Source organism: Pseudophryne corroboree, chromosome 1 (assembly GCF_028390025.1).
Source record: "Pseudophryne corroboree isolate aPseCor3 chromosome 1, aPseCor3.hap2, whole genome shotgun sequence".
NCBI classification, from domain to species: Eukaryota; Metazoa; Chordata; class Amphibia; order Anura; family Myobatrachidae; genus Pseudophryne; species Pseudophryne corroboree.
Window position 1 is genome coordinate 535,202,273 of NC_086444.1, and position 14,636 is coordinate 535,216,908.

Sequence of the window (14,636 nt, forward strand, 5' to 3'; positions counted from 1 at the left end):
TATAAATTACATCACTATCATGACAAATTTAACTACTTTGAAGAACAGTTGTAATAATAAATATGTTTTTCACAATATAACTTGACTGGAAAGAGTTAATGTGTTTTTTAGCCAAGCTGGGAGCTTGAGTTCTCTAATAACCTTTATAATGAATTAATGCCAGAGTGCAGGGTCCTGGTTCTGTCTGCATGTCACCAGTCTAGGTAATAGTGGTTGTGTGTATTCTGGGCTTTCTACAGTTTTATAACAAATTTCTCACTGCAATGAGTGTGTGATAGTGCTCTGATGTTGCAGACAATTGTTCCTTTCTTAAAATGTCATGGAAGGGTGGAGGGTTAATAACCGCAGAGGAAAAAAAAACATATCTCATGCTCATATGTCTTTTTCATCAGGAATGTGTATGCCCAGGTTTCTGTTCCTTGAGTAGACCCATGGTAGAACTTTGTGGTCACAAGGCACTCTGCAAGAAAATGGTCATGTGATAGTTAAACTACACTGCTATAAAAGGATTAGAGTGGGTAGGGGAGCTCTCCTAACTGGGTCAAAGGGATTAGAAAGAAATGGACCATAACACAAACTGAAGCCCATCCTGTCTAGCACTTCTGACTCTTTTATGCTTTTAGTTGATGGAAGCAATCAGGTTATAAAAGAAATAGCAGGTACAGTACTGTATTTGTAGGGCAAATGGATTTTTTTTTTTTTTTTGTAAACCATTTATGAACCATTCCAAAATAATTTAGGCTTGGTAAGTATAGGTATTTCATGCTCTTGTTTGTTTGCGATGAATGATGGCTTTAACTAATGTTTATAGGCTTATATAATACTATCCCTTTAAACTGAGACGCTCATGAATTATACAGGTTCTGTGGCTGGATTAATTGAAACCTGCACTTCACCTTTTTGTAATTGTGCCACAGAACCTGTGCAATTCCCAAGTGGCTCAGCTTAAAGGGATGGTATGGTAAGCCTATTTATAAGGGAATGGGGATGATACTAAAGCCTGCATTCTATTACCTCCATACACAAAAAGTATGCTATGTTTTGTAGTTCCTCATGTACTGTAACTCGGAAACAATGAAGATAATAAGTTTAAAGTTTAATCCGCACTCAAGTACAGTAGCTGCTCAATGGCAGGGATCAGAAATGGTAAATGTTTAGTAGACTGAGGTGTGGAACTATGGGTGTTTAATAGGTTTTCAATCATAAAACTTTATTTTGTTTTTAAATTTGAAGTGGTGATGCAGAACGTAATTAAATCATTAGACTTTATTTTTTCCTCTTGTGAAGATACACCAACAGCCATTTAATAGAATACTTGTCTTGTAGTTTGATAGTTAAACACCTTTTTATATCGCTTGTAAATACAGCTTTTTTCATAGACCATAAGCTCTACCAACATATGTGAGGACCTGACTTCTAATTTACTTGAATTATGTCTGAGCACATTTCTAGTTACACCCATTAGGTTTGTTAATCTACCTATTAGATGTGCTCTGTTCCAAAGGAGGGGTCTCATCAAAGCAGGGAGGGTTTGTCTGTGCGTTAAAGCTGCATTTCAAAGAGTTTTTATTATATATTTAAATGTTATGACTTTGACCACACCAATTTTCTGATCTGTCTGCTCTTCAACAGCTGAGACTGTACAGAACACAATTATGCGGTGCTACAAGCCTTGGCAGATCTATGCCATGATATTAGTGCTTACACTACTTCATGACCGGATTTCTGCGCAGTTTCCTCGTCAGTGTGCAACTCCAGAGGCATTGCTTAGTGGGGAGTGTTGCCCAGGTCTCTTCCCTCAGGCATCACAGGATCCAAGGGACCAGTGTGGCTTCTCTGTCGGTCGTGGTCTGTGTGTGAATGTTGTAGTTGACACCAGACCTCATGGACCCCAGTATCAACTTGATGGCCTGGATGACCGGGAACAGTGGCCGATACGATTCTTTAACAGGACTTGTCTGTGTAATGGCCGGTTTTATGGTTATAATTGTGGCAGCTGCAGACCTGGATGGACAGGGGACAACTGTGACCAACCCCTTGTGGTCGGTAAGTAGTAACACTTGTATTGTAATCTGAAATAGTATATGTAGACTTGGTTCCTTTTTTCTTTAAGGGCCCTCCCCAGAAAACCTTAAAGAGACTTCCTTCAATTTCCTGAAATTGTGTGGACTCCTTTTTTAGGAGATGTAGTATTTCTTCTACTTTTGGGAAAGCTTTAACAGTACAACCTTATAAATATGGAAAATGAAACCAACACTTGTCACATACCTCCCAACATGACCCTCTCCAGGAGGGACACAATGCTCTGCTCCTGGACTTTCCTCTTAATCTATGATTGCCATCACCTGTGCTAAAACATCTTTCTTATCCATTGACCTGTTCAACACAGGTGACTGCAATCATACATTAAGAGAAAAAGTCCAGAAGCAGAGCATTGTGTCCCTCCTGGAGAGGGTCATGTTGGGAGGTATGTTCTCAACAGTCTCCTTAATGTTGCATTTAGTGTTCATGTCAGGTTAACAACTTTAATGCAGACTTTCAACAAACTTGCACTCAATGGGATCTATTCAATTAGACTTGGGCTGTGAGTCAGATGGCTATATGCCACACCTATGATAGCGTCAGACTCTGCCTTTTTTTTCTTTGCACCTGTGGGACTGTGCACAAATATTAGCTAGAGAGGGATGAGATGAGGTGCTGTTTCCATGGTGTCCCAACGCCAACTCACTCCCCTGGTGGCTGATGACTAGACCCCAATATGTTGTGCCTGAGAAAATCCTAGTATGGTGTGAATAACGGGTGTAGTATGGTATGCCGGCAGCTGGGCTCCCTGAGACCGGCATACCGACAGCGCGGTGAGTGCAAATGAGCCCCTTGCGGGCTCGCTGCGCTCACCACGCTGTGGGTAAGGGGCGCGCCACGCTATTTATTCTCCCTCCAGGGGGGGCGTGGACCCCCAAGAGGGAGAAAAGGTTTCGGTATGCCGACTGTCAGGATTCTGGCGCCGGTATACTGTGCGCTGGGATCCCGACAGCCGGCAAACTGAAGACCACCCGTGAATAACTATTTATTGAGGAATCTGATCCCTAGAAATAGATGTGATCATATTTAGGCATTTACTTGTTGCTTTAACAAACTTCAACCTATTCCGCATGTTATGTTTAGTTGTATACAGTAGCTGTTGTATCTGGAAGTTCTTAACTGCAATGTCTGTTCTAAAATGAGACCAGCTAGAATGAATAAGTAACTTCACTTACTTTCATAGAACACACATGTACAAAGCTGTCCCGCACAGCACTGACTTAGGGGGACATGTACTAAGCCGTGATAAAAGTGGAGAAGTTGCCCATGGCAACCAATCAGCTGCTCTGTATACTTTTGTAGTATTCAAATTATAAATGTTACATCAATGCTGATTGGTTGCCATGAGCAACTTCTCCACTGGCTCACTTCTCGACTTTTACCACTGTTTAGTACATATCCCCATTAGTTGTATAAACTGTCCCGTTATCTGTGTTGCAGTAACAAAATAAAATAAAAACTATTTCAAAATAAGATATAATATAAAAGTACTAACAGGACACTTTATTCTCTTTTGGCATCAATAACTGACTAAAACACATTTTACTAGTCAAGGATAATTATCTAAGATAGATTGTACTGTGTGTTAACTCCAGTTTATTTCCTGAACATACAGTTTTGGAACTGATGCATTTGTTGATGGGGTTTAGTTTATCTGAAGTACTAACTTCTCATTGAAACTACATACTGTATCTATACAAAATAGCTCCCCACATGTGTGTGTTCTTAAAGGAGTCTCTGTAGGGCACTGGTTCCCAGTCTCTGTCCTTAGGAAACACTAACAGTCCAGGTTCTAAAGAAATCCATGGCTCCACAATAGAGGCGGAACTACTGCTAGTGCAACAGGTGCATTGCACCATGGCCCCTGAGGTCTAATGGGCCCACTGATGTCCAGACCAGAGTTATCCAGCGCCCCCAGACCATTTGGAGCAATATATGATGAACGGCCAATACAGAAAGCAAGGTGGACCCCACTGCCTGAGAGACCTGCCCCTTACCTTGGTAGGCAAGGCTGACCTTGTTTGTGTACCAGACTGATGGAGTCTGGTTCACAAATCTATCTGAAATTGATTGAGTTTAATCAAAATCGACCTTTAGTAAATCTAGCCCTCAGTCTGCCTGACCTTGTGCCAAACTGAGGAAGTCACAGGGGTGGGGGCCCCTTTAAGACAGGGCAGAGGCACTGTGTACCTGCCCTCACCAAGGTACATGTTCTCTGTACTGCACAGGACATTGTGCTTGTACCCCTGTCAGTCACTGCTATGTGGAATATTGTGAACTTGTGTTGGGGTTGAGGAAGGGGGCCCAAATTATATTTTTGCACCTTGCCCCACCACTCACATGCTCTGTTCAGCACAGATGGTTAAATCAAATGGCCAGAAGTACTAATTAAGTCACCCATGGCCAAGCGTGGATATACATAAAACCAGGACTGTTGGAGATCTTTGAGGACTGAGTTTGGGAACCACTGCTGTAGGGAATATTTGGTAAAACAAATGAATGTGCTGTCTTTCAGTAAGAAGGAATATCCTGGACCTACGTGCTGAGGAGCAACAACGCTTTATAAATGCACTTGATCTGGCAAAAAGGACCATGCACCCAGACTACGTCATTGCTACACGACACTACAATGCACTTATAGACCAAGAAAGGAACACAACAAACTTTGAAAATATTTCCATATATGACTTCTTTGTTTGGACCCACTTCTACAGTGTTAGCGAAACCTTTCTCGGCCCAGGTCAAGGAAGTGTTGGTGGCATTGACTTCTCTCATGAGGGTCCAGCTTTCCTTACATGGCACAGATACCACTTGATGCAACTTGAGTGGGACATACAGGTATGGGTTAAACTTTTCAGGATAGTCTTTGAAATGGTTTGACCTATAGCAGCAGCGTCACGGGGGTCGGTGACATCCAGTGTGCCACATAATGCCCCTGTATTCACATCCAAAAAGGGGTCAAGTGGCTGCTCCAGAGGTGGAGCTGCAGCGCAGTCCAAAGTTCAAATAAGGGAGTCACCCCAACTGCCAGGGAGACAGTTTGTGGCAGTAGGTGTGGCTCCCCTGTTTGAACTATGGATTGCACTGCAGCTTACCTCTGGAGCTTCCATTGGTTGTGACCTTGAGGAAAGAGGCCATTGCTTCACAGCATGCACCTGTTTTCATCACTCTGGGGACAAGCTCAACATTCTCTGATACTGGGCTGCCCCTAGAGAATCTGCCTGCACTGGCACATCCTCCTGGATGCCAGGAGCTTCACAAATAAATATGTAATAGTGCGGCACCTGGATACCCATCACCGAGGAGAAGCAGGCATTTAAGTTTCACCCCTAGTGATGCCAGCCTATAGTAATTCATTCTGATGGGAGTTTTTTTATGTTCCAGTTCTCAAATGTCCCTTATCTGGCTTTTGCACAGATTATGCAGAGTATATTATGTGAAACTGCTGTTTAATAGAAATGTAAATCTTGATGTATGCTCAAAATCCCTCCCATGTCTATGCTGCCACATTGGCATAGTGGTTCATAGGGTAACTTTAACACGACTTTTATTAAATGGCTTGTATATTATGTATAGCAGGCAGTCTTGTCAGTGTTTTGATCTAAACAGTTTTCCTTTTGTTCTAGGTCCTACACACTGGGCAATAATACTCAAAGATAGGAACGATCTCGTTCATTAATGAACGAGATACCGTTCATATCTTTGAGTGTGGAGGCACCAGCAATGAACGATATGCAGCCCCGTGCTCGTTCATCGCTGGTGCCCCGTCGCCTGTGCATGCAGGCCAATATGGACGATCTCATCCATTTTTGCCTGGTGACGGGTCGGGCAGCTCGGCGGTGGATCGCTCAATGTGTAGGGCCCTTTAGTCTAATGAAGGACACTGGAGGATACTTAAAATGGCAGGTGTTGAATTTTAATATGTTTCACTAAATCAGCGGTTCTCAATCTTAACCCTTATGTTTTCCTAACTGGTCATGTTTTGAGGATTTCTGACTGTGGGATAATTACTGACCCAGCAAACTAGAATAACTTACCTGTGCATGATTAAAAATATGCACAAACCATGGCCTGTTGGTGGTACTTGATCACCAGAGTTGAACACCTGTACTAAATTATACAGGTAATATACAGAATGTACTGCCACTTTTACACTGCCACTTTTACAAAATAGCATGAAATTCTATTAGTGACACTAGCTAAAATGAGTTCCATGCCCAGTATCTAGTGCTGCCCTATAAGCCATGGTTGGTCTAAACTGTATTGTGACTGTGTGATCACACGCCTATTGCTTTCTTTAACAAATCAATGTTTGGGCCTGGGCATTATATTAAAAATCCTGTTATTCTAAATGTAGAAAAAGGAAAGGTCTTTGACTGCTGGTAAATTACCAAACATAACATTTCTTGTTGCTCAATATCTTTATTAGATTGCACCATTAACACTCACTCTCTCTTTAGAACCTTTTACAGGATCCTTCTTTCGCTCTTCCCTACTGGAATTTTGCCATTGGTGGAAATGAGTGTGACATTTGCACAGATAACCTAATGGGCGCAAGAAGCAATTTTGAGCAAAATTTGTTAAGTCCAAACTCTATATTCTCTCGTTGGCAAATTGTGTGTGAATATGTAGAAGACTACGAAAATCTTGGTACTATATGCAACAGTAAGTTCAACTTGGCTAACTTTTTATATTCTGTATGTAAATATTTTTGTTAAACCTTATTACAGTATGTTTGCAATTATGTAGTTGGGTTAAGTCTTTAATCTAATATGGTCTTGTTACAATTAGGCACAGTTGGTAGCCAAATAAGAAGAAACCCTGCTGGAAACACTGACCGTCCAATGGTGCAGAGACTTCCAGAAATGGAAGATGTGTTGGCCTGCTTGGAGGTGAATTTATTTGATACTCCTCCATTTTTCTCAAACTCCTCTGACAGCTTTCGGAATACTATTGAAGGTAATTATATTTTTCCAGCAATTCTTGGAAATATTAGTGGAGTTTACAGGTCTTCTTCTTTTATAATTTCAATTTTTCTTACTGTAACTTTTGTTAGGATACAGTGAACCTTCTGGGCAATATAATCCAACTGTAAGAAGTCTTCATAACCTAGCTCACCTATTTCTGAATGGAACTGGAGGCCAGACTCATGTATCACCCAATGATCCAATGTTTGTTCTACTTCATACATTCACTGATGCCGTGTTTGATGAATGGCTGAGAAGACATAGTTCAGGTAAGTATTGCATTAGGTCAAAAGTAACAAATTAACATGATGAATCTTGTACACCATTCCAAATTGAGCTTGGTTGTAGTAGTGCAACTTACCAGTTACAACTGGAAATTAACTCCAGTCTGTAGGCACCATGCACTGAACTGTTTCTACGGTATATGAAACTTTTTTTTTTTTTTTTTTATACAATTCATGTGAAATGACTCTCTTCTTTCTCTGCTGTGTAGACTTCACTGAATATCCACTAGAAAATACGCCTATAGGCCACAACAGAGAATACAATATGGTTCCTTTTTGGCCACCAGTTACCAATAACGAAATGTTTGTATTGGCACCTGAAAATCTGGGATATTCCTATGATGTCCAATGGCCTAGTAAGTAATAAAGCTGTGAAAATTAACATGCATGTGTATGTACAGTATGGTTTAGTGCTCCATCATTTGCTGTGTGTGTGGTTTTATATTTTTTTTCGTTGTCCTTTAAATTGCTTACCAAATGAATTAATAAGCATACCTGTTAAACAAAGGCTGGGGTGAGATGCACCAAACTGACTTTGCAGTTCAATTTCTGAACTTGCCGTATGCTTTCTCTATCACTTTAGAATACCATTACTGGCCACATTTATCAAACGCCATATAGTGTAGATACAGAGCTTGTCCCAGATGGTTTGCGCCATCTTTAGATGGTGTTGGCTGTTGTATCCGAAGAGCTACATACAGATTAATTATACACTGTTGCTTCAGTCACTCCAAATAACTCCTCTTAGTGCTTCAGGTTCTGTGTGACACAGCCATCCTGAGTGTAATTACACTGTAGGGACAGTCGGTCAGTGATGAATTTTCTAATAGACATGTGCCTAGGGTTGTAAGCTTGTGAGCAGGGCCTTCCTACCTCTGTCTGTTTTTACCCAGTTTTGTTCCATTACTGTTCTAATTGTAAAGCGCTATATAAGAAACTGTTAATAAATAAATAGAGGTAGCACTTGGATACTTGTGTTGGTACTGTCAGCCCAGAAAGTACCATTAACTGCACATATTTCCACTGTACCATAGGCCATCTTGAATGGATTTAAACAGGTAGAACATGCACATACTGCTCCTGTAAGCTGTCCTACTTAGTATGTGTGTGTATATATATGTATATGTGTGTGTGTGTGTGTGTATGTATGTATGTGTGTATATATATATATATATATATATATATATATATATATATATATACACACACACACACACACACACACACACACACACACACACACACACACACACACACACACACACACACACACACACACACACACACACACACACACACACACACACACACACACACACACACACACACTGACTCCAGAAGTCCCACCGGACCAGCTTGCTTAGGTGCCTTCCCCCAGGGGGTCACCCCAGTACACGAGCAGAAACAAACGAGGCGGCACTCAAAGACTTGAAAAAAGCATCAAACGTGTATTTAGTGCTATCAACGTTTCGGGGACCACCATCCTGACGAAGGGGAGGTGGTCCCCGAAACGTTGATGGCACTAAATACACGTTTGATGCTTTTTTCAAGTCTTTGAGTGCCGCCTCGTTTGTTTCTGCTCGTGTACTGGGGTGACCCCCTGGGGGAAGGCACCTAAGCAAGCTGGTCCGGTGGGACTTCTGGAGTGCCGGAGTCAAGTGGTGTGTGTCTGTCTATCTATCTAATCTATTAGAGAGATTAGAGAGAGAGACAGTGGAATGAAACTGGAACTGAGCTTAACACTGCTGATCTGCTGGAGGGTCATACACCTATATGAACCCTTGTTAGACCTGTGTATTTGAACTTGTCAGTCAAGCATTTGAAATAAAAGGCCCAATCTATTTTTCATCTATATATCCCACTGATGTGTGGGTAGTATTCAAGTATCCTGAACGCCTATTTGTTAATTCATTTGACATTCTATCAATTTTTATCAAGCATTCGAGATATACCCCTGATGAAGTCTTTGAGCAAGACGAAACGCGTTGGGTTTTTCTATTTGTTACACCAATCTCCAAACTTGCTATAAGGAGAAGGAGGAGTCTGTAAAAGTTATTCTACTTGTCCTCTGTATAATTGTTTGGTGTAATTTGTTAAGGATGGATACTTAATTCTCTGTACCATTGCTTGTGTTTTTATGTTTTAATAAATTTTATATGGAACATGTTAATGTGATTTTTATGCTCTAAAATATTGAGCAAACATATACTTATACATGTCTAGAGATTCCTGCTGAATCCTATTTATTATTGGGAGGAAGTATATCCCAAGGGCGCCTATTCCTCTATTGTTACATATTTCTATTTTTAGTCCCTCCTAACAGGGGTCTTAGCGGAATTTGGGCAGCCATATCTATATTCCCCATTTTCTTGTTGTGTAAAAGCGCAGAGGGAGAGTATTTATATATATATATATATATATATATATATATATATATATATATATATATATATATATATATATATATATATATATATATATATATATTTTTTTTTTTTTTTTTATTTTTTTTTTTTAATTAAATTGGCTTCCATCAAATGGGGGCTTATAACCAATCGATAAAACTAGGCAGAATGTGGGTTACTGTTGCACCTAGGGGCACCCTCACCCCTAAATCGGCCCATGCAGTCGATTTTAATGTTGAAATTGTCCCAGCAAAATGAATCTACATTCCAGGGAAAGGAGGCCAATATGGTTGGGAGAGGAAATGTATTGCACATGATCAGCTGATGAGGGTAAACTGAAATGCTTAACTGACACCCCATGTCCAATAATAAACATTTAGTTGCATAGCTTATATTTAGCCTTGTTGGAATTGCAAATGGACACCTAAAATGTAGGCTTGGCTTGCTTCAGACCAGTGCTTTTCAAGCCCTGTACTCATGGAACACTAACAGTGCACGTCTTCAAAGAATAATTAAATAGTTCAACCTGCAGCTTCATTATGTTAAACTGGGTACACACTTGAAAGAGCAGATGTACCTACCCCCTGATATGATCTATTGTGTTGGTGTACACTCTGCCCAGTCTGACATACAATGACACAGTATATTGTGTGCCGAGAACACCACTGCACTGCATCATATAGTGCGCCTCGTTTGCCGCAATGCATACACTGGCATGCATCTTAGTCTCTTCCATGACCCTTTGACAGTGCATTGAGGGACAAAAGGCATGGCATACGCATGCACCTAGGCACACCAAGAGTGCCCATGCAGCCTCAAGGAGTGTGGCTACATCTATAAATCGTATCTGTCCATCTGTAGCACATAAGATTGGAAAATGCAACCACATAATTCAAATGACAAAATGTGTACACTATGCTCATGCAGAGTGGCCACAGGTACCATGATTGCATGACAAATTGTGTGGTGGTACTGTTTTTAAATGGCTTAAGCCAAATAATAAACCTATGCTCTATCTCATTGGTTCTCAAACACAGGGGCAGATGTATTAACCTGGAGAAGGCATAAGGAAGTGATAAACTAGTGATATGTGCAAGGTGATATAGGCAGCAGCCAATCAGCTCCAATATGTAAATTCACAGTTAGGATCTGATTGGCTTCTGCCTTTAAAACCTTGCACATATCACTTCCTTATGCCTTCTCCAGGTTAATACATCTGCCCCACAGTCCTCAAGGCACCCCAACGTTCCACGTTTTGGGCGTATCCATTGCTCAGCACAGATGGTTAAGTCAAATTGACTGAGATGCTAATTGAGTCACCTGTGGCCATGCTTGGATATACTTAAAACCTGGACCATTGGGGTGCCTTGAGCACCGCGCCTGGGAACCTCTGCTCTAGCTAGACTTGGAAAAACATGCACTTGCTTTTCAAACCCAATGTTCATGGAAAACTAATTTTCTAGACAAACATACCCTGCTATCTGGAGCATAGCAAAATTGATGATAATGCTGATTGGACGGTAGTTAAATATTGTGCCAAATCAAAAGGTTGATCTCTACAACTGTTGGCTGGTTTCCTGTGTAAATACAAACCCATGACTGACGCATTAGAACCAGGTGACTATATGATTCACCTGCTTATAATTAAATTTTCAGACTGCCCAATATTGGAATAGATTACCCTGCAACTTCTATCACTTATCAATGAAGAGCTCTCTTCATAAGCAAGCGAATAAGTTTTGAAACTTGGTAGACTGTGTGTAGCTGTATTTTTATTTTTTATTTTCATTTCCCCTCTAGGTCGTGCTTTGAGCAGTACAGAAATAATAACCATAGCAGTGATAGCAGCTTTAGGCCTTGTGGCTATAATCTTCGCTAGTGCCACATGTGCTGTGCGACGAAGGAGCCAGAAGAATGAGGTGTTGCAGCCACTGCTTGGTGAAACATACCCACGTTATGCTGAAGACAAAGAAAATACTCAATCAGTGTGAAATATAGAATACCACTTTATTATTCTAGAATCTGTAATTGCTTTTAAGTGCTTAGAGATCCTACCTGGCCTTGGTGTCTAGCAGTAATGTAGTCCTCATTGAACTGCAATACTGTAGGCCTGTTTACAACTAAATGCTGAGTCTTTTGTGACTTAGGACTACTAAATTGGGCTTGCTATTAGTTGTAAAGTGGTCCACTTCTGTTTGTACGGTGTGTTGCTAATAAAAATTAAACAATGTTACATCTTGAAATGGCTACCTGTTGTATAGCCTTTTAAACTTAGGGCCAGTTGATAATTATGGGAACTGTGCAATCTGTGGTTTATATATAGGTGATATGTAACTTAAATGCCAAATGCAATCTGTCTATAAACAAAGACGAGCTTTGCATAACCAGCCACCTTTTGTATGTAATGGTAGAGTCCAGGGGTGGCCAACCAGTCAGAAGCAAACGGCAGAAAAATATCTGTAGTCAAGCATTTATAAACTGTGGACTCTCCTTAAAGTATATCATGAGGTCCAAACACATGTATGTATGTATGTAGTCAAGGCATCCCAACAATCCCGGTTTTAAGGATATCCATGCTTGAGTTCAGATGGCTTAATCAAATTGTCCGAGGTATGAATCAAGCCACCTGTGATCGAGCATAGATATCCTGAAAACCTGGACATGTTAGGGTGCTTTGAGGACCAAATTTTGGAGGGGAGGGGCCTAGCTGAAAACTAAATTGGCCCAGTATGGATTTTCTGAATTGATATCTGATAACAATGTCTGTATTTAATACAGAAAGTAATCAATGATCCTTGCCAATGGTGATAGTACTCATAGGTGTGCGCAGCACATTTTATTAAGGGGTGCATGATTGGGGGTGTATCTAGCACTCAATGCAATGTAAACAGTATAGGGAATTGATGCATAGATAGATAGATATCAGTGCGCGCCAAAGTGCACATTTAAAAAAAAAAAAAATAGGGCTGTAGCTTCACGGCCACAGAATAGTACCAATTCACATTACACCACACAGTAGTACCCATTATATACATTATGCCATGTTAGAGCCTGTTACACACACATTACACCGCAGTAGAGCAGAGCCCCTTATACACATTACGCCAGGTAGTGCCCCTTATACAACACAGGAAAAACAAAAACACAGGGAAAAAACAACTCTGTTCATGTCCTTTACATTATTTGTAATTTTTCTTTCTTATATAATGCACATTGTCACACACCATAATGCCCATTACACATTATTACACACTGTAATGACACACACCATAATGCCCATTACAACTTATGCCACACACTGTAATGCCCATTACATGTTATGCCATAATGCCCATTACACATTATGACATACAGTTATGCCCCTGACACCACTTTATGCTCCACACACAATGTACTTTATTAATTATGCCCCATGGAAAGGCTTCTAATTACTTTTAAATTACCTGCTCGTTATCAGGAGTTTCATGCTCTGGTTTCCTGCTCATTGCCAGGGAGTCTCATGCTCTCTGCCAAGGGTTTCATGCTCTGGGTTCCATGCTCATTGCCAGGGATCTCATGCTCATTGCCAGAGGGCATCTTCTCCCAGTGGCACCAGCGTTACCGATGCTTAAGGTGCACAACGTTTACTGTCAGATGCTAGAGGTCAAGTAGAACCTCTAGCGTCTGTCTACCCACTCTCCACCTTGGTTTTGGCTGCAGGCATTTGCCCACACAGCCCCTAGCACCTGCCTGCAGCTGTTATTGAGCGGATTGCTGGCGGATGCCTGCGGACTGACAGGCCACAATGGCCCGGGTGGCCACCCTGTTAGCCTGCACTTAAAACTGACACACCATAGATTATATCCTAATCCCTTGAAATACATATTATTAATAATGTTTTATTATTACTTATATTACACACTATAATATACTGTGTAATATAAGTAGTAATAATACATTATTAATAATATACTGTACTGTATTCTCCCCGACTGGCCCCCTCTCATTCCCCTGTAGGAACAGGCTCAGCTGCAGCAATTTATTTAAAGTTATATTACAAACTACTGTCACTTACTCACACAGTGACAGTACTTTGTCTCTCTGCTAAAAAACTGACTGTCACATTGTTTATCAAATTCTCATTTCAATTTGACCCTCCTTCTCTTCACCTCTTAAGAAGAATGATGTGGGCTGTGCCATTGGCGTGGTGTAGCACACAACCTAGGAGAGATCAAGGGTGGGTGGTGGCGCAGGCTGGAAGCATGGGCTGGCGTGCGGCGCAATATCATCATGCCACAGTGCGCAGTTACGCGGAGGAGGACTAGGGATGCTGAATCCATTAAAATGAATTAACCCGTCCTGGGTGTTCGGACTGCTGCGTGCACAGTGGGTGTGGGGGACAGGAATGAGAGCATGCTCGGCAATCGACGATCAATGCAGCAGGCATGGTGTGTAGGGGGTGCCGGACATTAGGGGGGTACCTGTGCGAATGCCTACGATAGTACTTTCATTCGTGCTGACTGGGGCTAGTAATTTGTATATGCCAATAAATAAAAGCTTGTGGCGTGGGAGACATCAAGGACAGGTTGGCATATCTCTGCAGAATTATTAGAATCTTTGGGTCCATTTATATCAACAGACTACATCTTCAGACTCTATCCTAAAAATTGCTGGTGTGAAGAGGTTAAGTGTCTGGTTTCCCAGAAGCAGAGCTCCTAACTAATCAACTGGATAATGCACAAGATCTTGGTTTAATCAAGGTACAGTATGTAGACCTATAATGCTGTGGTTTTGGCAACACAAAAATGTTCAGAGGATGAGAAATACTACTATGAAACAAAACCTGGAACAGGAACCCCTCTTTAAATGCCCCACAGAATCTCTTCAGCAATAAACCCCTGCATGCAGTGCTTTTACAG

The 14,636-nt window shown here is 41.1% G+C and overlaps 1 protein-coding gene across 1 annotated transcript; it reads left to right on the top strand.

Moving 5' to 3' along the window:
• Positions 1–1,610: 1,610 nt before the first annotated feature.
• Positions 1,611–11,981, top strand: TYRP1 (tyrosinase related protein 1). Its single transcript, XM_063914039.1, has 7 exons — positions 1,611–2,046; positions 4,598–4,920; positions 6,543–6,747; positions 6,874–7,041; positions 7,139–7,318; positions 7,543–7,689; positions 11,539–11,981. Exons 1-7 carry the CDS (start codon positions 1,656–1,658, stop codon positions 11,727–11,729), a joined length of 1,605 nt encoding a protein of 534 aa, XP_063770109.1. The 5' UTR covers positions 1,611–1,655; the 3' UTR covers positions 11,730–11,981.
• The last annotated feature ends 2,655 nt before the right edge of the window (positions 11,982–14,636 follow it).

What these genes read in the sequence shown, in the direction of transcription:
- TYRP1 (XM_063914039.1), top strand. Translation starts at nt 1,656, where the DNA reads ATGCGGTGCTACAAGCCTTGGCAGATCTATGCCATGATATTAGTGCTT. An exon ending in TCTTGGTACTATATGCAACA is followed by an intron (nt 6,748 to 6,873) that starts GTAAGTTCAACT and finishes TGTTACAATTAG; the next exon opens with GCACAGTTGGTAGCCAAATA. An exon ending in GCTGAGAAGACATAGTTCAG is followed by an intron (nt 7,319 to 7,542) that starts GTAAGTATTGCA and finishes TCTGCTGTGTAG; the next exon opens with ACTTCACTGAATATCCACTA.